Source organism: Hemitrygon akajei, chromosome 13 (assembly GCF_048418815.1).
Source record: "Hemitrygon akajei chromosome 13, sHemAka1.3, whole genome shotgun sequence".
In the NCBI taxonomy this organism is placed as follows: domain Eukaryota; kingdom Metazoa; phylum Chordata; class Chondrichthyes; order Myliobatiformes; family Dasyatidae; genus Hemitrygon; species Hemitrygon akajei.
The window spans coordinates 66,139,370-66,164,955 of NC_133136.1; the positions used below are offsets into that span (position 1 = coordinate 66,139,370).

General features: G+C 40.4%; 1 protein-coding gene across 1 annotated transcript in view; it reads right to left on the bottom strand.

The window, feature by feature from the left end:
- Positions 1–775: 775 nt before the first annotated feature.
- The window catches only part of nwd2 (NACHT and WD repeat domain containing 2), a 137,929-nt gene continuing 113,118 nt past the window's right edge, over positions 776–25,586 (bottom strand). Inside the window, exons 4-7 of the mRNA XM_073064855.1 lie at positions 23,505–23,708; positions 13,879–13,990; positions 11,679–12,268; positions 776–5,200 (exon numbers count right to left, since the gene is read on the bottom strand). Coding sequence (XP_072920956.1) covers positions 1,265–5,200; positions 11,679–12,268; positions 13,879–13,990; positions 23,505–23,708 — 4,842 coding nt within the window. The 3' untranslated portion in view covers positions 776–1,264. The remainder of the gene's footprint in view (positions 5,201–11,678; positions 12,269–13,878; positions 13,991–23,504; positions 23,709–25,586) is intronic.

Sequence of the window (25,586 nt, forward strand, 5' to 3'; positions counted from 1 at the left end):
AATCTACCTTGTTGTGGCCGTTGCATCTTATTTACCTATCTACAAACCATTTTTTTTCTGTAATTGTAACTGTAACTCTATATTTTGCATCCCATTATTGCCTTTCCTATTGAACTAACTTGATGTAGTTGTGTTTTGGAATTATCTGTGTGGATGGCATGCAAAATTAAGTTTTTTGGTATCTTGGCACCTGTGAACAAACTACCAAAAAAAACTACTGAAGGGATTCAATAGATCAAGATCCATCTGTGGAAGGAAAGGAATTATTGATGTTTCAGGTTCCCGCATCAGAACCTTTTCTCCTCTGCCAAATCTCCTCCCAATCTTGTATACTAATATTCACTATTTTTATATTTAGAAAGTTCAATTTCTTAACAGCCTTGATGTATTACAATGTGACATTATAAAATGGCTGCAGTTGACAAAAATGGGAGGAATCATACAAGACTCCAGCCAGAATATCAAATCATCTCTAGATGTATAATTTTCTTAGAGTGCTTTGTCTAACAAATATTTTTTCTCATTTATGAATTAAACATTGTGGAAAAGTGTGAGCTCAAACAATACACAATACCAAAGTGTGTCTTAAGAAGGAGAACAACAATGTCTGCAAGCTGTAAAAATTGGTATTCTGAGTTGGATTTTCCAAGAGAATAGCTGGAAGTTGCTCACTTCACTGTGCTTCTATTTTAGAAAGTGTAATTTCTTTATAAAAAAAGGATGAAAACCAAGAAATGAAGTGATCAATGTAATTATTCACTGTTGTTACCTCCTGTATTCTGATCAGATCATCAGTTTACTTTTCATTTATTCTGTCCAGTTCAGGACACTGTCCCTCCTAAGAATTTAAGGTTGATTTGGTAAAGCCCATTAAAAAAATACCCGAAAACAAGTTACATCAGTTATTTCAATCAGGATAGTACTATTTAAAGTTAATAGAGAAATATCAGGCCGGATTAAAACATTTACCCAGAAATCCTAAGAGGTAAAACATTATGCGTATACATTAATATCCATAATGAGCCTGCCAGGAGTCAACCAGAGAAACAATGCCAGGAAAAGTTATAGCATCCAAATAAAGAAAAATGTTTTGAATTGAAAAGTTTTAATTTACTCCTGAGATATTGGTCGTCTTGAAATAGTGAATAACTCTTCTCAAAAGTAATAAAACCAAAGTATCTTTGAGTGACTTTTAAAATTACACCCAGCATATTAAAATATTTTTTCTGTATACACTTTCTTTTTGCACACACAAAAACATGGCTTAGCTTTCAGCTGTGAAGTTCTGACATTTGTAGTCTATTTGTAATGTTGAACCTGCTTTATCAGAACTGTAAGGTTGCTTTTTGGTAGGTGTTGTCTCCTGTGTTTCACATGAATCAGAGACCATAATTGGGCTATCCCTGGCAAAAACCTCAGTAGACTCTCTCCATACGCAGTCTGCTATGTGCTTGCATGTAAAATTCGCACGTTTAGGTCTGATTTGCCGAGATGAGTTACTAAAAATATGTCGGCTGTTTGACGTGGCTATTTTAATTTTTAAGGCTGCGTCAACTCGGTCTACGACAGTGTAGGTTCCAATGCTGCCATCGTCAAAGCCCACAATGATGTTCAGATGGCGTTGTGAGAGACTCAGAAAAGCTGGAGTCTTGTAAAGTGAGCATGCTCCAATATTTTTCCCATCAGCCAACCTGACCACGATTAAACTAGACACAGCCTCATTGTCAATATCATCACTGCAGTTTCTGAAACAGATGTACACTAGGTAACGACCATCACGTGATAGTTTCTGACGCCAAATAATTCCAGTGGCAGGAACAAGTCGCAGCTTCCCATTGTGCAAGTCCATGATGTTAATGTTGTCGTCGCCCCGTGACAAAATTCCCAGTTTCCCGTTGGGAGATATCTGAAAATCCTCCAGGTTTTTTAGGAAATTATTTGGAAGCTGCACACGTCTGCACACTGCTTCCTCTGTCACACTCCAAATAAAGAGGGTTTCAGCTGATGTAATGAAAACTACATAGTCTGGAGAATCAGGGATCAGCTTGAAGTTTACTATGGTTGTATCATCGTCACAGCAGAACTTCTTTGTAACGCTTCCTGTCCACAAACTGACAGCCAATAATTTGTTTTTTGAAACACCAATTACGAAGGTGTTAGGGTATGTGATGAAAGCGTTCTGCATGGGAACCAGAATATTACAGACTTTATGACCAGTGGACAGCCTCCATACCCGAGAGATACCTTGGTTACAGAGGGAGACTACAAACTGATCATTGTGTGTAATCAGTAGCTGGGATATCCTCTGCCCATTGATGCGGAAGATGTTGTCTCCAGTAACAGCGTGCCAGATGTATTGGTTGCCTTTGTCATCGGATGTGACCATGAACTCACCTGATGATGTGAGAACACAGTTTTCCACAATGCTCTCATGTTTAAATACAGCTTCTATATATCCCGTACTGAAACTCCATTTATATACAGACTCTGAGCCATCCAGTGTGTAAATTAGTTCACCTTTGCCTGGCAGGAGAAGGCTTTGAATTGCTTTCCCGGTTTTGTCAATGTTCGAGATGGCCGTTATGATGTCTATATCCCACACAGAGAGAATGCCATTGCTTGTCAAAGACAGCAGCAAATTGTGTTGGTTTGATTTAACCAGCTTTACATTGGCTCCTGAAATCTCCTGCAGACTTGCCATGCACTGTCCAGTGTCTCTCCGCCACACAAATATCGATGACATGTGTTCCATCGAAGCAATAATTGAGTCACAGTTTTTAGAAAGGACTGCTGATATGAAGCGTTCATTGTGTTTTGCTTTGAACTTTTCAGTCACCTTCCAAATGCTAGTGTCTAACACCTCAATACTGAAAGCCTTACAGATGAGGATTGAGCTTTGGTCTTCTGACAGCTCTAGGCTCACTACTTCGTTGTCTTTCCCTCTGCAGTCAAAGTCCTCGATCAGCTGAGGATTCGTAATCTCATCTATGTTCCAAACAGAGAGGCTACCTTCGTTATCAATCATCACCAGTTCTTGAACTGCAGCCAGAAGGAGAAGGGATTTTACATATCCCCCAGAAAATTCTGATGTCACTGTGGACAGCTTCTCACCACTTCCCAAGAGGAAAATGGTGGTTGTGTTCAAGCACTGGCCGCAGAATGCATATACTCCATCAGGAGAACATTGGACACAAGTAACTTCATACCAGCAATGGAACTGGTAGAGTGGCCATCCATAAATTAAATCAATCACATGCACATCTTTACTACCCTGCAACCATGCAAGGGCATGGTTAATTGATAAAGTAAAGCCATATATGAAACTGTTGCCTCCACCCGCGATGCAGTGCTTGGAGCCCTTGATCTCCACCTCCGACAGCTGGCATGAATTATGATTGTCGTATATCAGCAACGTATTTTTTGTTGTGGATACCACCAGGTACTTCTCATCGTGCGTAAGCTTCATCCCCAGCACAGCCGAGTTTGAAGTGGTAATTTGCCGCAGAATCTGCTGTGACTCCACGTCCCAGGTAGTGATGGAACCGTTTTCCAGTGCAGCGATGATCACATTAGGGCTTGACGTTGGCAGCACCTCTATCACGTGTGCATGGCTGCTGGTCAGTGGGAGTCGTTCGGGGCTGTACATCACATCCAGGGAGGAGTGCAAAGGCACAATCGAGCAATACTTTGGACCATCTTTGTCGCACTCTAATAGAAGATGCCTCAGCTTTGGTAAAGAGCTAATGACCGGCAAAAGCCTCTGTTGCAGCTCAGCAGACAGTGAGCTTGGGTTCTTCGAGACTTTCAACTTGATGCTTCGCAGAGTCCTTGCCAGAAACTTCAGTTCTTTCTCTTGTGAGTAATTGTAAGCAAGATCTATGTCAGAAAGGACATTGTCAAGGTGACCAATTTTGATCATGGTGTACAACCAGCTGAAGTTCATGATCACATTGTACATGAGGTCATCTGTCCTCTCACTCCTCGTTAGGTGATGCAGCAGCTCAGTGCTTTTCCTGTGATTCACAAAGAAGATATCTGGTTCCAGTGGATTGCACTGGAAGACCCACGGTTGCTCAGGGACTTGCCGGTCAAAGGTCTTCTCGCCAGGCTGCTTCTCCTCATTCACACTCTTGTTGTTGTCCAGAGGTTGGATTTGACTCTGCTCGGGATGAAACAACCGCGGTCTCCCCCCGGACCAAACTCCTAAAAAGTAATCTGCCAAGATACTGTGCATTTCATGTACATCTTCCTCATTCTGCAGGTACAACTTCTGGGCAATCAGATGCAAATGGCGATTCGCCCAAACCAGAAGGGTCACACTTCTCACCTGCCTCTCCACTAAGTAGCCACACAGCTCCTCTTTCAATCTTGCGATGAAATAATATGGTATCCGCAGTGGATTCTGAAGCTCAGAATTTGCTTTGGTTTCATTAAGGACATGGTTATCAAGTGAAAGGACATCTTCCAGTTCCATTTCACTCAGACCGATTTTGGCAATTGTGATGAAACCAAGAGCTCTTGAGACCAGTCTTGATCCACACTTATTTTCAAGAGACCAGAAAAGGTGTTCAATGTTTTCATGTACTGTTCCACAAAGTGAAGTGTCATCAACATCCTTGTGCGATCTCCACTGTTTGACCTCGTGGTAAATCAGGTTAACAAACATGGGCAGTGTACACTTTGTTAAGGCTTCATTGACATAGATCTGCTGACCTGAGGTAACCTTTCTTTTCACTTGCAGAAGCTGATACTTCAAAATTTGGCTGCATACCTTCCTGTCACGCTGTGGCAGTTCAATATAGTTACTGTCATTCGGTATCAAGCATCTCAGCTTTTGCAAAATACTGTGCTTGTTGGGTAGTGTCGACAATATTACACGTACCGAGTGAGGAAGATGAATGGGAAGCCACCACAGTCTGCGTGCTTCCTCCCCTTCTGACAATTGCTCCAGAGCATCAAATATTAACACTAGAGGCCGATGGAAGGAAGACTCATTTAGTAGACTGATGAATAATTCCTTCAGGTCATGTATTTTTTGAGGATAGCTGTGTATGAGACATCGATAATTAATGGCTAATTGTTCACAGAGACTTTGCAGTAAGGTTTTAAGCTCTGTACTTAACTCAGATGTTCCCAAAAATCTCACAGTTATAACTGGATCAGAATCGGGGCCCATTTCCTCCTGAAGCCATGAATAGGCCTGAAATTTAAAACAGTGTCATAAGATTTGATCTGATTGGTCAGAACACATAAAATAATTTAATGTTCATTTCTATTACTTAATATATGAACATTTAGAGAACATACATGAGATATAAGTGATTTGCTGGATGCAGGCAGTCGAAGGTTGGCAGATAATGAAGACTGAAAACCACAATGCAAGAATTTATAGTTTCTTCTGCTAGGGACACAATGTGGGTGGCTGGAATCTCACTTCAATCAAGCCCAATCAAACAGCCATCCATTTAAATTTAACTAAAATAATTGAAGAACTGACTATCTTCCTTTTTTGGGGTGTGATCCTACCAGTTGATTTTCCTTGAGAAGAAATCCTGAACCGGAGGTTCTGGGATGAAGTTAATTGTGATATTTCTGTTTACTAGGCAGCATGTGACCATATACAGGAATTTTAAGAAGTGACACCAAGAGCTGACCATTCAGTCTGCCGTATTTATTCCGCCATAGCTGACCAACTACTTCAAAAATTTACTTTACTGTCTTTTCCCCATCTATCTAAATTACACTAATATTTGAAAATCTACCCATCTTTGTCTTGAATATAGTCACAGTCAAACATTCAGAAGTCCCTGGTGTAGTGAATTCTAAAGACTCAATATCTTTTGAAAAATATTTCTCGATCCTAAATATTAGATTGCTTATTCTTAATCCATGCTGCCTAATTCTAGACTCTCCTGTCAGGGCAAACACCCTCTTAGCGTTTATCTGCCTCCAAGGAAATCTATATTTCAAGATGTCTCTTGTTCTAAACTTCAGGGAGTCTTAAAATCTCAGCAATCAACCCAGTGAACATCCATTGTACTCTCCCTAAGGCACATAAATGGTTCTGTGTCCAGGACAGCTATACAATCCTTCAGGTGTGGTCTCAGCAATAATAGAATCACATTCCATCTTACATTTTCACTCTAACCCTTTTGCATAAAAGTTAACATGCCATTTGTTTTCCTAATTGCTTGTCTGCATGTTATCTTATTACTTCTGTAAAGACACTCAGATCTCTCTAATTGTGATAATTTCCCAGCCTTTCTTCCTTCATAATATATTACATGTTGTTTTAATCAGAATGAATAATTTCATGCTTGTACTCCCTATAATTCATTTCCCATGCTCTAGCCTCTTTTATTAAAACATTCATATACCTTTGCTGCCTCTTACATCATTTGCACAGATATTCTCTAGTATCTCCCATGGTCAGCAAATTGAACACATTACTCTCAGTCGCTCACCAGAGACATTTATATAGTTGCTGAATAGCTGACACCCAAGCACCGATATTTGTGCTATCTCACCAGTTACTACCTGCTGATCGGAGAATGATCCATTTATTTATATTCTCCGTTTCCCATCTGTTAACTCATTCTCAATTCCTGCTAATATTTTACATCCAATTCTCAATCTCTGCTAACATTTTGCCTCTGATTTCATGAGCCCTTATCGAATGCTTCTTGAAATCATTTGAGCATAAATGGTCTGTGTTTACTTCTGCTAATTACAATCTCAAAAAATTCTAATAGATTTACAATAAATTCCCTTTCATTACTAAATGTTAAATCTATCAATTTGTATTAAGAAATTCCAAGTGAGCTGTAATCATGATCTTAAACATGGATTCTAGTATTTTCACTGCCACATATACCTGAATATAGGGGGCATTTAGAAGCAGTGGAGCAGTAAAGCAATCAAAAACCAGCAGAGCAGCCCCTGGACAGCTTGTGCTGCTTGAGGCCAGGGCATTGTTAACAGGTGCTCTGCCTTGCAATAGGCTTCTAGGACATCAGGATCCGTGAACTGAGAAACACAGAGTGACTCTGACATCCCACGGGGAGTGAACAGGGGCTGTGGGTTTGATTGGACATAGTCTGGTGCCATATTATGCAATGTAATACAATTTGTGATTGGGAGTCTGTTTTACCTCAGGAAGGAAGACTTATGCACAATATTCTAGATGCAGTCTTACTCCATACAAGTAGAACAAGATATTTCTATTTTTGTGCTCATAAATTCTTGTAGTGATAGTTAACATACAAATTGTCTTCATAATTGCTTGCAGTACCTGCATTTTCACTTTCATGACTCGAATAACAAAAGCATCTAGGTTCCTCTGAACATGTACACCTTTCTACTTCTCATCATGTAAAAAGTACTCCACGTGTGAGTACTCCACATTAAAGCAGCGGGGATGCCAGGCAGGATAGTGGAATGCTCCTTTTGCAGGATTTAGGAGGACAGGGAGACCTTCAGTGTCCCTTACGATTACATCTGCAAGAAGTGCATCTAGCCGTAGCTTCTTTCAGACCTTGTTAAAGAATTAGAGCTGCAACAGGATGACCCCCGGATCATTTGTGAGGCTGAGGGGTTGATTGACGGGACATACAGGGAGTTAGCTACCACCAAGGTGCACGGCACTGGTAACTGGGTGACAGTCAGGAGGGTAGCCAGTGTAGAGTAACCCTGCGGCCATTCCTCTCCACAAAGGTGTACAGCATTGGATACTGTTGCTGGGAGGAAATGACCTGGCATAGGAAAGCCACAGCAGTCAGGTCTCTTGGGCTCTCTTCTGGGGGATGTTGGGACCTGTACCGAAGGGACGGTTTGCATCTGAACAGGAGGAGGATTAATATTCTTGTGGGAAGGTTCACCAGAGCTGCATGTTGGGGTGAAGGAGGCGGGGTTTAAACCAGAGTTGTAAGGGGATGGGACCAGAGTGCCAGAGCAGGTTGTGGAGTGGATGTGGGGGCAAACGTTGTTCAGCCTGCATACAAAGACAAGAATCGAAAGGTTGAGCATGGCGGGACCAATGTTCTGAATTGTATATACTTCAATGCAAGCAGTATTGTAGGAAAGGCAAGTGAATTTACGGCATGGATCAGTATGTGGAATTATGACATTGTAGCCATTGGTGAGACTTGGTTGCAGGATGGGCAGGACTGGCAGTTCAGTGTTCCAGGGTCCCCTTGTTTTAGATATGATAGAGTGGGAGCAATTAAAGGGGGATGGGTTACATTTCTGATCAGGGAAAATGTCATGTCAATGCTCTGATGGGACAGACTGGAGAGCTCATCTACTGAAGCTATATGAGTGGAACTGAGGAATAAGAAATGGATGACCACGTTAATGGGATTATATTATAGACCACCCAACAGTCCACAGGAGTTAGAGGAGCAAATTTATAGAGAGATTGCAGACTGTTGCAAGAAACATAAATTTGTTATAGTAGGAGATTTTAACTTTCCTCATGTTGACTGGGACTCCCTTACTGTAAAAGGGCTGGATGGGATAGAGTTTGTCAAATGTGTTCAGTAAAGTTTCCTTGATCAGTACATAGAGGTCCCAATTAGAGAGAGTGTGATACTAGATCTTCTTTTAGAGAATGAGACAGGACAGGTAACAGAAGTTTGTATAGGGGAACACTTTGCATCAGGTGGTCATAATGCCATTAGTTTCAAGATAATTATGGAAAAGATTATGTCTGATCCTTGAGTTGAGATTCTAAATGGGAGAAAAGCCAGATTTGATGGTACCAGAAAGGATTTGGCAAGTGCGGATTGGAACAGGTTAATTTCTGGCAAAAATGTACTTGGTAAGAGGGAAGCCTTCACAAGTGAAATTTTGAGAATACAGAGTGTTTATGTTCCTGTCAGAATAAAAGACAAGGTTAATAGGTTTGTGGAACCTTGGTTTTTGAGAGATATTGAGGACCTATTTAAGAAAAAGGAGGTGCCTAGCAGGTACAGGCAGGGAGGAACAAATTAGATACTTGAATATAAGACATGCAAGAGAAGGAAATCAGAAGGGCTAAAACAAGGCATGATGTTGTCTGGCAGACAAGGTGAAAGAGAATCCCTAGGGCTCCCACATATATATAGTAAAGGACAAAATTGGTCCTCTGGTTCATCTATGCATGGAGCAGACAGGGAAGGGTAAGATCTTAAATGGATTTTTTCAACTGTATTTAATCGGGAGATACACATAGAATCTATAGAAGTGACACAAAACAGCAGTGAGACTATGGGCTGTATACTGTACAGATTACAGTGGAGGAGGTGTTTGCTGACTTGAGGCAATAAGAGTGGGTAAATTCATGGGAATCTGACAAGGTGTTCCCTTGGACCCTGTGGGAGGCTAGTGCAGAAATTATCGGGGCCATAGCAGAGATATTTAAAACATCCTTAGCCACGGATGAGGTGCTGGAGGTTAGGAGGATAGTTGATGTTGTTCTATTGTTTAAAAAAAGCTCTACGAATGAGTAAGGAAATTATAGGCCGATGAGCCTGACATCAGTAGTGGGTAAGTTACTGAGAGGCATTCTAAAGGATATAAGTATTTGGATAAACAGGGACTGATTAGGGAAAGTCAACGTGATTTTGTGCATGGTAGGTCATGTCTAATCAATCTTAAGAGTTTTTGAAGGAAATTACCAGGAAATTTGATGAAGGCATGGCTGTGGATGTTATCTACATAGACCTCAGCAAGGTCATTGACAAGGTCCATGTGGGGAATTGGTCAAGAAGGTTCAATTGCTTGGCATTCAAGATGGCATAGTAAATTGGATTAGGCACTGGCATTTCAGAGAAGCAAAAGAGTGGTAGTAGTTGGCTGTTTCACTGACTGGAGGCCTGTGACTAATGGAGTGCCACAGGGATTGGTGCTGCGTCTGTTGTTGTTTGTCATCTATATCAACAATCCGGATGATAACGTGGTAAACTGGATCAGCAAATTTGCGATACCACCAAGATGGGGCTGTACTGGAGAGTGAGGAAGACAATCAAAACTTGCAGTGGGATATGAACGAGTTGGAAAAAATGGTCTGAAAAATGGCAAATTGAATTTAATGCAGACAATTATGAGGTGTTGGACTTTGGAAGGAGAAACCAGGATAGGATTTGCACAATAGGCACTGAGGAGTACAGGATATGGGAATACAGAACCATAATTCCTTGAAAGTGGTGTCACAGGTAGATAGGGTCCTCAAGAAAATTTTTGGCATATTGCCCTTCATAAATCAAGGTATTGAATACAGGACTTATGAGGTCAATTTGAAGTTGTATAAAGCGTTGGTCAGGCCTAATTTGGAGTTCTGTGTGCAGATTTGGCCACCTATCTACAGGAAAGGTGTCAATAAGAGTGCAGAAAAATATTTACAAGGATGTTGCTAGTTCTTGAGCACCCATGTTATAGGTTGTGACATTATTCCCTGGAGCGTAGAAGAATGTGGGGAAGTTTGATAGAGGTATTCAAAATTATGAGGGGATTAGATAGTGCAATGCAAGTAGGCTTTTTCACTGAGGTTATCTGTGACTAAATCTAGAGATCATGTGTTAAGGGTGAAAATTTGGATCTATTTCTCTTGATCTCATTCAAATCATTGGAATAGATTGTGAACAGCTGGGACCCCAGCACCATTCCTTCAGTGCCATCAGTTACAGCTTCCCAATGTGAACACATGCTCTGGTCCCTGCTGTTTCTTTTCTATCCATAAACCAAGTCTTCAACCTAAGCCCAAAACTAATAATCTCATGTAACGCTTTATCTAAGGTTGTTTGAAAGTTACCCAACTTCTACATTCTTCTCGAATCTGCTACTTATATTCTCAAAACAACTTTAATGGCTTTATCAAAAATGATATCCCTTTCATAAATTAATGATTACTCTACCAATGATTATGTTCTTAGTGTACTTTTACCATTTTCTTTATAATAAATTCTGGCATTTCTTATCGATTGATGTCAGGCAAACTGGTCTATAGTTTCCTGTTTTCTGTCTCCTTCAACTAGTGCATCTACTATCAAAATAGTCATCTTGTTGAAACCCTTGGATGTGGGCCATCAGATCATGTGGAAAACTGAGGGGTGATCTCACTGAAATGTACACATTTTTTGATGGAGGGCTTGTCAAGCTCAATGCAGGGATGATGCCTTCCCTGGCTTGGATGTCCAGAACCAAGCCTACAGTCTCAAACTGAGGATTAGCCACTCAGGACAGAGTTGGAAGTAAATTTCCTCACCTGGATAGTGCTGAATCTCTGGAATGATTATATCTATAGAATTTTAGATATTAGGAGAAGGGGGGTGGTATATGGAGTTAGTACAGAATAACAGAGTTGATTTAAAACATTAGCCATGATCTTACTGAATTTCAGAGCAGCTGCAAGAATCTGAATGGCTAACTCTGCTTTCTTATGTTCTTACTGTATATTCTCATATCCTTGTATGACAATGAATGGTAAAGAAAAACCCATCGAGTCTGACATGAACTAACTTCTGGTTACTGAAAGTGGAACATTTTTAATTCTGACTTTCCAATTGAGTTTAATTTTATTTAATTTATGTTTATTTTAATCTGACACAACATAGATTTACAAGGGTAATGCAAATAGACTTTGCCACATCCAATAAAATCATCAGACGTAAAGGCACAAAATATAGATAAGCTGTTTTTACCTGCTGTGCCACCTTTGCCAGAAGAAGTGTTTTGCCTGTACAAGGTCCACCATACACCACAAGTGGGTTCACCTGTCCTGGTTTACAAGGCCGTACGTATTTGTGTATGAGGTTCAAAGCCTCACATTGGTATTGGTAGAAAGAGGCGTACATTTTACAAAGGGATAAGTGCTGCAGCACTTCATCATAAAGTGCATCTGTTTCAATATCAAAGTTCTGTTGAACTGTTGATTGAATAATGTCAATCATATCATCATAGAACTGCTTACAAAGGCCTTCAACATAATGGTTCTCTACATTCTCTGAATATCCAAGTTTCATATCGCAGTGGGTGATGGAGGTGTATACTCTCAGGTTGGAAGAGGCAACAATTGTAGGAATGAACTCATCCCTGAGTTTCACAAGTTTCTCACTTGCAACTGGATCTCGCATAAATTTTCCATTGACCTCTATGATGTCCATGTACCGGCCCATTTTTGGATTCTTCACATGACGATCAATGTTAGCAATTTTCCTGATATAACACACACACTTCCTCAGAAATGCTGGTGTTTGGTTTCCCAAGGCAAACTCAAACTCATCTTCAATTGCTTCATGTAAAGAGAACCAATAATTCATTATCTTTCACATATGGAGTCACAACAATTCAAGATATTTGTCAAGTTGAACTTTATCAATTCATTTAAAAGACTCTTGTCCACAAAGATCTTTAGAAGTTCACAGAAAGCCTAGTGCTGTTGGCTTTGAATTTGACTTAATAGGAAGATCTTCTATTAAAATGAAAGGATATTATTATTCATTGGACTTTATGTATTCACTTGAAACAAGGCAAATCAAAGAACTCTAGTAAGGAAAATAAATGAATTTACTAAGGGGGACCTCTGAGAATTAAAAGTGAACTAACCAAGTTAAGAGGCCACCATATTGTGCCTCATCAGTCATGACAATATGACGTGCTGACTAATATGATTTTAATTTAACTTTCCTAAGCTTAATAGTCCCAAAGTCATAGAGCACAGAAACAGGCTTTTTGTCACACTGTCCACACTAACTACCAAGAACACATTTTCACAAGTCTTGCCTGAATCCCATGTTTTTCTCCTCTCATAAGGTATTCTGGCCTCTTCGCCCTTCCTTTTCACTCCTGATGAAGAACCTTGGCCCAAAACATTGACTCTTTATTCAGTTCCATAGATGTTGCCTGACCTGCTGACTTTCTCTAGCATTTTGTATGTGTAAAATTGAAGGTGAAATGGCTAGACAATTTCAATATATTCTGATAAGATCAAAAATATTTTGTTTCCTTCTATAAATGGTAGTAAATATGTTCCCCAATATTTATAAAGACAACATATTTTAAACTACTATTTATAATATAATTTCCTTTTCAACAGAGGAATGAGATTAATTCAGCAGTTCTTTTAAAGAGCGAGCATAAACGTGAAAGGTCAAATGCCTCCCCTCCTCCCATACTGTAAGATTCTCTGAGATTTTCTGATTGTATGAGAATAAGAGAAGCAGAGGGAAAGACTTTTGAATAGCCATTTGATTAGGTTTTATGAATTACTCACAACACAAGCTGACTTTATCTCGAACCTCATATATGTCTTCAACCTAATCTTCAAGAAATGTTATTGTAACTGTTTTTGGGAACTGAACGCCTTTTAAGTTTCTATTTATTTATTTACTTGTTGAGATACAGTGCAGAATAGGCACTTGGGCACTTTGAGCGGTGTTGCCCAGCAACCCCCAGTTTAATCCTAGCCTAATCATGGGACAATTTGCAATGACTAATTAACATACCAACTGGTACGTCTTTGGATATTGGAGGAAACCCACGCAGTCATGAGGACATAGAACCACTTCTTACAGATAACAAGGGGGCTTGAATCTGGGTCGTTGGTATTGTAAAGTGTTGTATTAATCACTACGCTATCATACCACCCAAAAAAAATTTTGTTTGTTGGTCCTAATAACTTTCCTGATGGCTTTGATTTACACTTGGATGATTGGCAAATCTGCTACTGCACTTCTTTCGAGGTAGGCCAGACTGTAAGTGTCCAAGAGCTTCTGATAACTTTCACTGACAACACTGATTAATTATTATATTCTTTGAAACACAATTTCTAGCCACAACGCAACAGATTTCATTTTCCTTATTGAACTATTTATTTTGTAGTAAAAAAATACAAGTTCTTACCTGAACAGAGATACTTCTTGGCTTTGGAGCTATGCATTGTTCCTCGCTGTTGCAGTAGGTTTACAGCTGTTTTAAAGACTTTCTTAATTTCCTCTGATATTTCCTTCCATTTCTTGGGGTTGGGAGAATTTACAGTTCCATATAACACAAAGTAAGAGATACCATATCAATTTCTTTCAAAATCATCACTAACTTCTGAGAATAGATTGGACTGGACTTGTTTAGAAAATTAAGCAAATGAATTGGATTGTGAGGCACATCTTCTATGCACTATCATGTTAAAAATGAATTCTACCCAGAAAGTATCACACTTTCCATGTGAAATTTTACCTATCACAGAATTGGATCAGGTACTTCTGTGAGTGATTCTCTTTAGTATGCCTGGCTTTTTCTCCTGAATCAGGTCCTTAACTGCTAACATCAAATTAATGAATGATTTTGCCGACACCGATATGAATTTTAGTTCAAGCTCCAATAACTGATGTGGAGCAGATTCACTAAAATAGGAACAGATTGTTACTTCTCTGGCTGTTTCCAGAGGCATACTGTTAACATCACAGTCTTGCCTGAGAGTTTCAGAACTGATGGCAGTCTGCTTGGGCCCCTACAATAGTGCACAGTGTGTGCTACAACATTCTGTGTGTTATTTTTCCAGCGATGAGCTGGTAAGATGCCTTTCCATGAGTTGAGCAGCAGTGCTGGCTGCTGGACCAAACTGAGCCCTGTTCCATCTGGAACCGCAGATGGATGTAAACCCCACTAATGTGATTTCAAATGTCTTTTCAAACGATTTGTTTTCAATTTGGCCCTGAGAACCAATGGGGAACTAATGGTAAGCATAATGTTTTTTTAGTGCCAAAATAGGAATAACCCAATTTCTAGACTATTTACTAGATTGCTGTAGAACCTATCCTATTCACTGATGTCTCTTGGAAAGGAAATTTGCTGCCCTTATCAGATCTGGCCAACTCCCAAACTGGACCAAAGCGATGGACTCTGAGCTGATTCCTATCAAGACAATCTGTTTTCCTAAGCCAACGCAACATGGATGCATGGGTGGTCTGTCCAATGAAACAATGCCAGCTACCAGGCCTTTACATTACAAAGTCCTCTTCACAAGCATTCAGGGACATGTTAGTCCAACATTTCCTTGTGATTCAGGCAGCATCCTGGTAAATCTCTTCTTCAGTCTCCATATCCTTCCTATAATGGGGTGACCTGGACTGCATGTTACTTCAAGCTTGGGTGACCAAAGATTTCATGGTGCAGCATGACTTCGTTACTCTTTTATTCAACGTCTGCTGTTCATAGGTCTACCATTAATCGTATACTTTCTTCTTTCCTTTAACTTCTCAAAGTGCAACAATCTTATAGCTGCTATATATCCCACTGTATTCTTTGATAGTCCTTTATATTGCTCATAACTCCACCGGTCTTGGAGTCATTTGCAAACTTGTAATCCACCTATCTACATTTCCAACCAGATTATTGATATATATCACAAACTACAGAGGTCCCAGCACTGATCCTTGTGGAACACCATTCATCACAGACCTCCCGCCATAATAATGGCCTTTCATCACTATTCTCTGTCTTTGATGGGCAAAACAGTTCTGAATCCAAACTTGCACTTTACCCTAGATCCCATGCATCATTATCTTCCGAATCAATCTACAATGAGGGAGCTTATCAAATACCTTAACGTCCACTGCCTTACCCACATTAATCACCTTAGTCACCTCCTTAAAAGACTCAATCAAGTTTGTAAGGCATAGCCTGCCCCACACAAATTGATGCCGTTTGTCCCTAAGCAGGCCATGACTCTCTAAATGAGCATAAATTCTATCCTAAGTATCCTCTCCAATAGCTTTCCTGCCATTTATGTGAGGCTCACTGGCTATCATTACTCGGATTATCCCTATTTCCCTTCTTGAACAGCTACACTCCAGTCCATGGAGACCTCTCCTGTTGCTACTGATAACACGGTAATCTTTGTTAAAGCCACAGCAATCTGTTCACTTGCTTTTTTGGTATTCTGAGATATATGCCATCAGGCCTTCTGAACTTATCTACTTTAAGGATTTTCAGAAGACACAACACTTACCACCTCCTTAATCTCAAAAAAAAAATCCCAGCACATTAGTATGCCCAACTCTGTTTTCACTGCTGTCCAAATTCCTCTCCTTGGTAAATAGTAATGCAAGGTAGTCACTTAGTACATTAGTTATTTGCTGTGATTCCAAGAAAGATATTTCTTCCTTTTTTCTTGAGTGGACCTACTGTCTCCTTCATCATCCTCCTTTTCTCAGTCTAAGTATAAAATGCCTTGGGATTCTCTTTGATCCTGCTCACCTAGGACTTTTCATGCACCCCTAATGCTTTTCTAATACCCTGCTTGAGCACTTTCTCACTATCTTTATATTCCACAAGGGCCAGTCTGATTTTAGTTTCCTACACCATATGTGAGATTCATTTTTCTGCTTGAAGTACAGCAACTCACCAAGGCTTCTTTGGTAATACTGTATTTCCAAAACATGGAATTATTCCATACATGTCAAGATTGCGAGTGCATCGGGACACTTGCACCTCCTTGTTCCCCTTCAAGTCACATGTCCTCCTGACTTGCCTTGGCCTTATTAGGCCAAAATTTTGGGACTTCCTACTAAAAAGCACTTTGGGAGTTTCTTCACCATATAGATTGGGAACAGTTGGAAGTGGCATCTCAACACCATCATCACAGGACTAATTAGTTATGAGCAATAAATGTTTGCCTTGATATTGATGACAGCATAGTGAGAATAAATAAATAATAATCCTAGTCTTAAACATAATGGCACAATGACATGGCAAACAAAAAATATACAGTCTTCTTTTCCAAGAATATCTAATTGTATTATGAAACTACAACACAAGTAAATTCACAGATTATTCTGTTTGTCTATAACACACAGAGTTAGAACTCCTCTGGAAAAGGACAGTAGTAGAATTAGAGGACATCCTCCTCCTATCTGTGAATGCAGTGGACTCATTGATCAAGTTGTCCAACTTATCATAGAACCATAGAAAATTACAGCACAGAAACAGGCCTTTAGATAGATAGATAGATAGATAGATAGATACTTTATTCATCCCCATGGGGAAATTCAACATTTTTTCCAATGTCCCATACACTTATTGTAGCAAAACTAATTACAAACAATACTTAACTCAGTATAAATATGATATGCATCTAAAATCACCCTCTCAAAAAGCATTAATAAATAGCTTTTAAAAAGTTCTTAAATAGTTTACTAAAATTAATTGAATGGTAACTTAAGCTCAGTCCTAACCCCGGCACTTTAACATATCTTACCCCTGGCGGTTGAATTGTAAAGCCGAATGGCATTGGGGAGTATTGACCTCTTCATCCTGTCTGAGGAGCATTGCATCAATAGTAACCTGCCGCTGAAGCTGCTTCTCTGTCTCTGGATGGTGCTATGCAGAGGATGTTCAGGGTTTTCCATGATTGACCGTAGCCTACTCAGCACCCTTCGCTCTGCTACCGATGTCATACTCTCCAGTTCTGTGCCCACGACAGAGCCCGCCTTCCTTACCAGCTTATTAAGACGTGAGGCATCCCTCTTCTTAATGCTGCCTCCCCAACACGCCACCACAAAGAAGAGGGCGCTCTCCACAACTGACCTATAGAACATCTTCAGCATCTCACTACAAACATTGAATGACGCCAACCTTCTAAGGAAGTACAGTCGACTCTGTGCCTTCCTGCACAAGGCATCTGTGTTGGCAGTCCAGTCTAGCTTCTCGTCTAACTGCACTCCCAGATACTTGTAGGTCTTAACCTGCTCCACACATTCTCCATTAATGATCACTGGCTCCATATGAGGCCTAGATCTCCTAAAGTCCACCACCATCTCCTTGGTCTTGGTGATATTGAGACGCAGGTAGTTTAAGTTGCACCATATCACAAAGTCCTGTATCAGTTTCCTATACTCTTCCTCCTGTCCATTCCTGACACACCCCACTATGGCCGTGTCATCAACGAACTTCTGCACATGGCAGGACTCCGAGTTATATTGGAAGTCTGATGTGTACAGGGTGAACAGGACCGGAGAGAGCACGGTCCCCTGCGGCGCTCCTGTGCTGCTGACCACCGTGTCAGACCTACAGTCTCCCAACCGCACATACTGAGGTCTATCTGTCAAGTAGTCCACTATCCAAGCCACCATGTGAGAGTCTACTCCCATCTCCGTTAGTTTGTGCCTTAAGATCCTGGGCTGGATGGTATTAAAGGCACTAGAGAAGTCCAGGAATGTAATCCTCACAGCACCACTGACCCCATCCAGGTGAGAGAGGGATTTGTGCAGCAAATACGTGATAGCATCCTCCACTCCCACCTTCTCCTGATACGCCCTTCTTGGCTGTGCCGAACCATTTTTCTGTCTAGTCTCACTGACCTTTACCTGGGCCATATCCCTCCAAACCCCTCTCATCCATGTACCTGTCCAAGTTTTTCTTAAATCTTAAAGGTGAGCCTGCATTCACTACTTCAACTGGCAGCTCATTCCACACTCCCATTGCTCTCTGTGTGAAGAAGCTCCCCCTAATGTTCCCTTTAAACTTTTGCCTTTTCACCCTTAACCCATGTCCTCTGGTTTTTCTCTCCCCTAGCCTCAGTGGAAAAAGCCTGCTTGCATTCACTCTATCTATACCCATCATAATTTTATACACCTCTATCAAATCACCCCTCATTCTTCTACGCTCCAGGGAATAAAGGCCTAACCTATTCAACCTTTCTCTGTAACTCAGTTTCTCAAGTCCTGGCAACATCCTTGTAAACCTTCTCAGCACTCTTTCAACCTTATTAATATCCTTCCTGTAATTAGGTGACCAAAACTGCACACAATACTCCAAATTCGGCCTCACCAATGTCTTATACAACCTCACCATAACATTCCAGCTCTTATACTCAATACTTTGATTTATAAAGGCCAATGTGCCAAAAGCTCTCTTTACGACCCTATTTACCTGTGATGCCACTTTTAGGGAATTATGTATCTGTATTCCCAGATCCCTCTGTTCTACTGCACTCCTCAGTGTCCTACGATTTACCTTGTATGTTCTACCTTATCAGGTGATCAAGAGTATACAAGAGATTTATTAACAGTTCAAATGCGACTCAAGAAAGTTGGATATATGAATTGATGAATGCCCAATGTTATATCGTAAGATTGTGATAACAAAAATGCGATCCAGATATTTCTTCTACCTTTCACAGATTTTTTTTAACTTGTCACATTGGCTGATTTTTCAAAAATGTGCAAATGTAGCAGAATTGAAAAAGTGAGTTCACTAAATACTTAATGTGGTTGACCTAAGCATGAACTTAAAGCAATTGGAAACATAGATAGTGCGTTGGCCTTTATTATGAAATGACATGGTACCACATGAACTCCATACTGCGCTGTTCCCCCTTAGAATACCATGGCCCTACATTTACTTAGAAGCTGACTTGGAAACTCCATTCCTGTAACTTCCTGTTTTGGCATTGAGTTACACTCAAATAGTTATTGACAGGGGTAGAACCTGCTACGCCCAAATTTGCATTGATATATCATCAGCAGAGATTGAGATACAGTACATGTATTGGGAGCATGGTACTGCTGAACTTCCAGATCTACCTGGTTCCTGGAATAATGTTTGGATTGCCTTACCTCTTTTAGTGTCCTAGGTAAAGGTACCCATCCCTGATAAGTAAAATTTATTAATATTTATATATGTAATTAAACCATATAAGTGATTAAAACATAAAAGATTTCTTTGAAAAAAAGATTTACTAAGAACATTTAGGTAATTGAAAATACTGACTTTTATTAGTAAAATACCAAATACTGAATACCGTATTTAGCCCTATCTAAATCCAAAGTCCCAGCACTGAGGAAGATGTAACTTTTCACGCCCAAGGTTGGAAGGAAATTGTTTTATGTAAATTACCCAGAATGCACAGAGAAATAGACTACTGGGAACTGAGTGAGGAAGTGGGATTAATGGGAATAATCTGAGAGCCAACATAGACTCAATGGGCTGCAGGTCCTCCTCCTATGTTGTATGAGAAATATGACATCTATGTGTAGGTGAAGGGAGAAATGCAGTCTGCCCTCCTTATCTGCGGATTCAACCAACGGCGGATCGGGAAAGCCCGGAACTTCTCTCTCCAGCACTCGTTGCTTGAGCAGATACAGACTATTTTTTCTTGTGGTTATTCCCTAAAGACTACAGTTTAACAACTAGTTACATAGCATTTACATTGTATTAGGTATTATAAGTAATCTAGAAATGACGTAAAGGTACAGGCAGTCCCCAGGTTATGAATGAGTTCCATTCCTGAGTCCGTCTTTAAGTCGGATTTGAAGTCGGAACAGGTACATCCGGTATTATTTAGCGTCAGTTAGTCAAACGTTTTTCTTAGTATATAGTACATATTTTACCTTTCTATGCATATAAAACACTTAAGAAACATACGTATTTCAATAATTTAACCACTGCATTGCTTAGAAATAATTTTAGCTTTCATCGGGGCAGGGTCTTTCACATGCTCCATTAAAATTGTTCCGATCGTTGACCGACTGTAGCCTAATGCTTTTCCAATGACCGATGGCGTTTCACCTCTTTCCGATCGCTTTATTACTTCCATCTTATTTTCAATCGCGATCGTGATTATTTTTGTGAACAGAAACACTGCAGATTCAGAGCTGAACCGCCAGGTCCTAATGTCCACTGCACGGAGACATGTTAAATAAAGTTCAGGGTTCCGCTGGGTCCTAAAGACCACCACACTGATATATGTTAAATAAGGGACTTGAGCATCCGCGAGTTTTGGTATCCGCGGGGGGGGGGGGGGGGTCCTGGAACCAATCCCCTGCGGATAAGGAGGGCCGACTGTACGCTCTCAGAGTCTGCATAGATTGTGTTTGGACTGATAGTTTTCATGAGCCATCCAATGTGGCTTTATTATTTTCCACAATGATATTTACGACAAAAAAAATCAAATCATTTGATTCAGAGTTAAAAAATAAATACAAGTCAAGGTGAAACACAGAGGTCACCTGAATGGAAACAAAGTGCTGCAGGTGGTTATAAGGCTAAAACTTAGTAGTGTGTATGAGTGCTTACTTAGGAGCTGGAGTAATGCTATAGTGTTGAGTATGAAGGCTACCTGTACTGAATGATTCTGCTCTGCCGCTAAACAATTATGCTTGAACTACAACCACAGTGTGACTTTATTGCACAATTGCATAGCCCCTAATGTCCAGAAAACTATCAATCTCTGTTTTGAACTAACCCAGATACTGAGGCTTCACAGTTCTCCAGGTAGAGAATTCCAAAGGTTCGTCACCTTCTTCATCATTTCTTCCCATTTCAGTCGTAAATGGCCTACATCGTATTCTGAGACTGTTATCCTGGGTCTGACTCCTTAACTAGGGTGAACCAGCCTGTAAGAATTTAGCGAGTTCCACTGAAATCTCCCCTCAGTTTTCTTTCAAATTCTAGAAAATTGAGGCCTAGTCTATGCCAGTTACCCTCTTATGACAGATCATGGAACCTGCCTTGGGAATCCTCACTGCAGTCCCTTTATTGCAAGTGTATTATTTGTTAGTCATGGAGATCCAAACTGTACACAGTAATTGCAATGAGACATCTTTACTCCTGTACTCAAATCCTCTCATAATGAAGGCCAAAATACATTTGTCTCTCCATTTGCTTACTTTGACTGCTTATTTACTCTGTAACTCATATACAAGGGCATCTACCATCCCTTTGAACATCAACATTGTTCATTGTTTCAAAATATGAATTAAATCTCTGCTTTTCTATTTTCTGCACAAAGTCGATATTGTTACATTTTGTGCAACATTTATTGCATGTGCCATGTTTGTGCCCACTCAACCCCTTTATGTTCTTTTAAACGCTCTTCCTATGATCTGTCACTTTAACGAGGGCACTACCTGCATTACCTGCCCAGGCAGCAGTACCAACATTAAAAGCACTAAACAATCCGCTGGAGAAACTCAGGAGGTTGAGGAGCACCTGGGGCCGGGGAAGGATTTGTCAATGTTTGTCAGGCTTCATGACGGGGAATACTTGTTGATATTCATAGAGTTTCAACCAGAAACATTGGCAATTACATCCCTCGCGCCCACCCTAACAGATGCACGTCAGCCTGCTGAGTTCGTCCAGCAGGGAATTTGTTGCTACATATCCCAGCATCTAGTCTCTTGTGTCTGGCAAAGTTGAAAGGTTGCATATAAAACTACTTAATTTGATCCAGCTTCTGCACCTACCTTACCAGCCACAATAGTCCTTGATTAGCGAATTATGAGCAGTTTTAAAATACAACTGCAGGATGTGGGCAGCACCTGCCAAGCCTACATTTCCTAGCCCAAATCTAATTTCGTAGCAGCTGAGTGTTTTTCTAGGTCATTTCAGAGGAATCGTCATATTGTTCTGCAGCATGTGGGACAATATTGAATTCTCCAACTTTAAATAACTTTCTCTTTCTTTTTTGTTTATATTGAACTGGCTTTATTTGATTTCCGCTCCCCTCCTCCTATTTTTATTTCATTTTTATTTTCTGTGCTGCTGGGCACGTCCCAGTAGGCCAGCCTACACAACAATTCGTAGACTTAACAATGTGAGCAATAGCTCACACAGACAAAAGAGCTTAATTGCCATTTAGGAGCTGGATAATTTCAGTCAATCACAGAAATTCTCTTTATTCTACCCAATATTTGCTCCTCCCTTCTCTGCTACCTAGACCAACTTTTTTTTTAAACTTTTCACAATGCTGCCTGACCTGTCATGTTTTACTGTACTGAACCAGGTCACCAGGTGGGCAAAGATTCAAGGAAGTTTTCCTGTCCTTTTTGAAAGCTGTAACGTTTCACCAACTTATTAAAATGCTTGTCTAATGTCCGCTCAAAGAAATAACGAGGACCTTGAGTTCACTTCTCATGAGCACCCAGAAGGCCAGCATAAATAGTGGAATGGATCCCCCGACTCCAACCTACCCACCCATCCACTCAACTATGAAGCACCTTGTGCAGGCTGCCTCAGGACCCACAGAAGCGCACCAGAGCCAGGTCATCCTCAATCCCAGGCGAATATTCAAAGGAGATTGCTGACGCAAGCTTAATATTACAGATTTATTTAAATGAACTTAAAATTGCCAGCTGGCTATGTGGTATTTAAATTCAAATCTCCATCTCAGATTTCTGAGTTAGTTGTTGAGTTACACATTCACATTTCTCTACTATTATATCTCTAAACCACTGATCTCATGGATTAAGTTTGTCACCGGATGCATGATACCTGACACTGTAGGTTATACCTCAGTCAAGTGCCTTAGACTAGATTGGTGTGGAGCTCCAAGCCATTGTAACACTGTTTATAAGATGAATATTTTAATAGATGTTTCCACTGACACACCTCCTACACAATAAATTGCTCTAAGCTCGTACACTAAAGGAGCCTAAGGAAAGCACATGAAGAATTTAAAAAGCCATTCAAAATTATTCACAGCCTCAGGAAGCAAGCACAATGGAAGCATTCGGAATGATAGTGAACATTACCATATTCTGATAATCTTTCAGCATTTCAGACTCTGGTTTGAGGTAGTATGTTGGTGGGACAGAGTTTTCATCTCGACAGTACCACTCTTCCAAGATTTTTGTATCCAGCTGAGCCTCCACGGCAGCATCCAGAATCATCTCAAATTCGGAAGTCTCAACCTCTCCGGGTATGCGAACACTGCCATACTTTTCCCCAAACAGTCCCTGTGAAACCATAAAGGGGTCAGTACATTATTCCTGTTGCAGATAGACTACATCAGCTGAAGAAATGCCAAGATCTATCCTGCAGTTATAAGAATAGTCCCTTGGTTTCAAAGCTCAAAGTAAATTTATATCAGTGTACGTGCATGTCACCATATACTACCCTGTGACTCATTTTCTTGCAGGCATTCATAGTAGAACAAAGAAGCACAATAGGACCAATGAAAAACTACACACAAACTTTGATGGACAAACAATCAACATGCAAAAGAAGACAAGATATGCAAATACATAAACAAATAAATAATACAGAACTTGAAAGTGATTCCATATGTTGTGGAATCAGTTTAGTGTTGGGGTGAGTGAATTTATCCACACTGGTTCAGAAACTTGATCGTTGAAGGGTAGTAACTGTTCCTGGACCTGATGGTATGGGACCTAAGGCTCTTGTACTTCTTTGCGGATGGCAACAGCAAGAAGAAAGCATGTGCTGGATGGTGGGGGTCTTTGATGATGAATGTTGCTTTATTCTGGCAGCACTTCTCGTGGTATGTGTTCAATGGTGGGGAAGGTTTTTCCTGTGATGGAACTGGGCTGTGTCCACTACTTTTTGTAGGCCTTTCTGCTCTTGGACAGTGGTGTTTCTATACTAGGCCATGCTGCAAACAGTCAGGATACTCTTCACTGTGAATCTATAGAGTTTGTCAAAGTTTTAGATGACATGCTGAATCTGCATAAATTTCTAAGTAAGTAGAGGCATTGCTGCGCCTTCTTTGAAATGGAGCTTTCATGCTAGTCCTAGGACAGATCCTGTGAAATGATAATGCCAAGTAATTTAAACTTACTGATCCTCTCCACCTCTGATCCCCTAATGAGGACCAGCTCATGGACCTTCGGTTTCTTCTTTCTGAAGTCAATAATTATCTCTTTCGTTTTGCTGACATTGGGTGGGAGGTTGTTGTTCTGGAACCATTCAACCAGATTTTCAGTCTCCCTCCTCTACGCCTATTCGTCACCAATCTCGATTTGGCCAACAACAGTGATGCCGTCAGTAAGGTTAACTATGACATTGGAGCTGTACTTAGCTTCACAGTTGTAAGTATAAAGTTGGTAGAGCAGGAGCTAACACGCAGCCTTGCGGAACACCTGTACTGATATTGAGTGCGTAGGAGGGTTTGTTGCCTATCCATACTGACAGGGATCTGCAAGTGAGGAAATTGAGGATCCAGTGCACCAAGGGCTATCAAGGCATAGGTCTTGGAGTTTATCGATTAGTTTCGAGGGAATGTCAGTGTTGAATGCAGAGCAGTAGTCAATGAAGAGCATCATGATGTTTGTACCTTCACTGTCCAGATGTTCCAGAGCTGAGCAAAGAGCCAATGAAATGGCATCGGCTGTTGACCTGTTGTGCCAGTTGGCAAATTGAATTGGATCCAAATCACTCCTAGTGCAGGAATTGATATGTTTCATGAGCAACCTCTCAGAGCACTTCATCACAGTGGATGTAAGTGCTACTCGATGATAGACATTAATGCAGTTTACCATGTTCTCCTTGGGCACTGGTATAATTGAAGCTTGCTTAAAGTAGGTGGGTTTGATAAAATAGACTCTTGACCTCAAAATCTCTCTTGCCATGACCTTGCACCTAATTGTCTGCCTGTACTGTGCTTTCTCAGGAACACTTCATTCTGCGTTCTGTTGCTGTTTTCTTTTATACTATTGCATGGTATTGTTATAATAAAATGATCTGTATGGATGGCATACAAAACTAAGTTTTCACTGTACTTGGTAAAGGTGACAATAATAACCGGTTTACCAAGATCTGATCTCACTTCATGCTCGTTACAAGATGGTGGATTCATTATTTTGTACAGTCAGCTT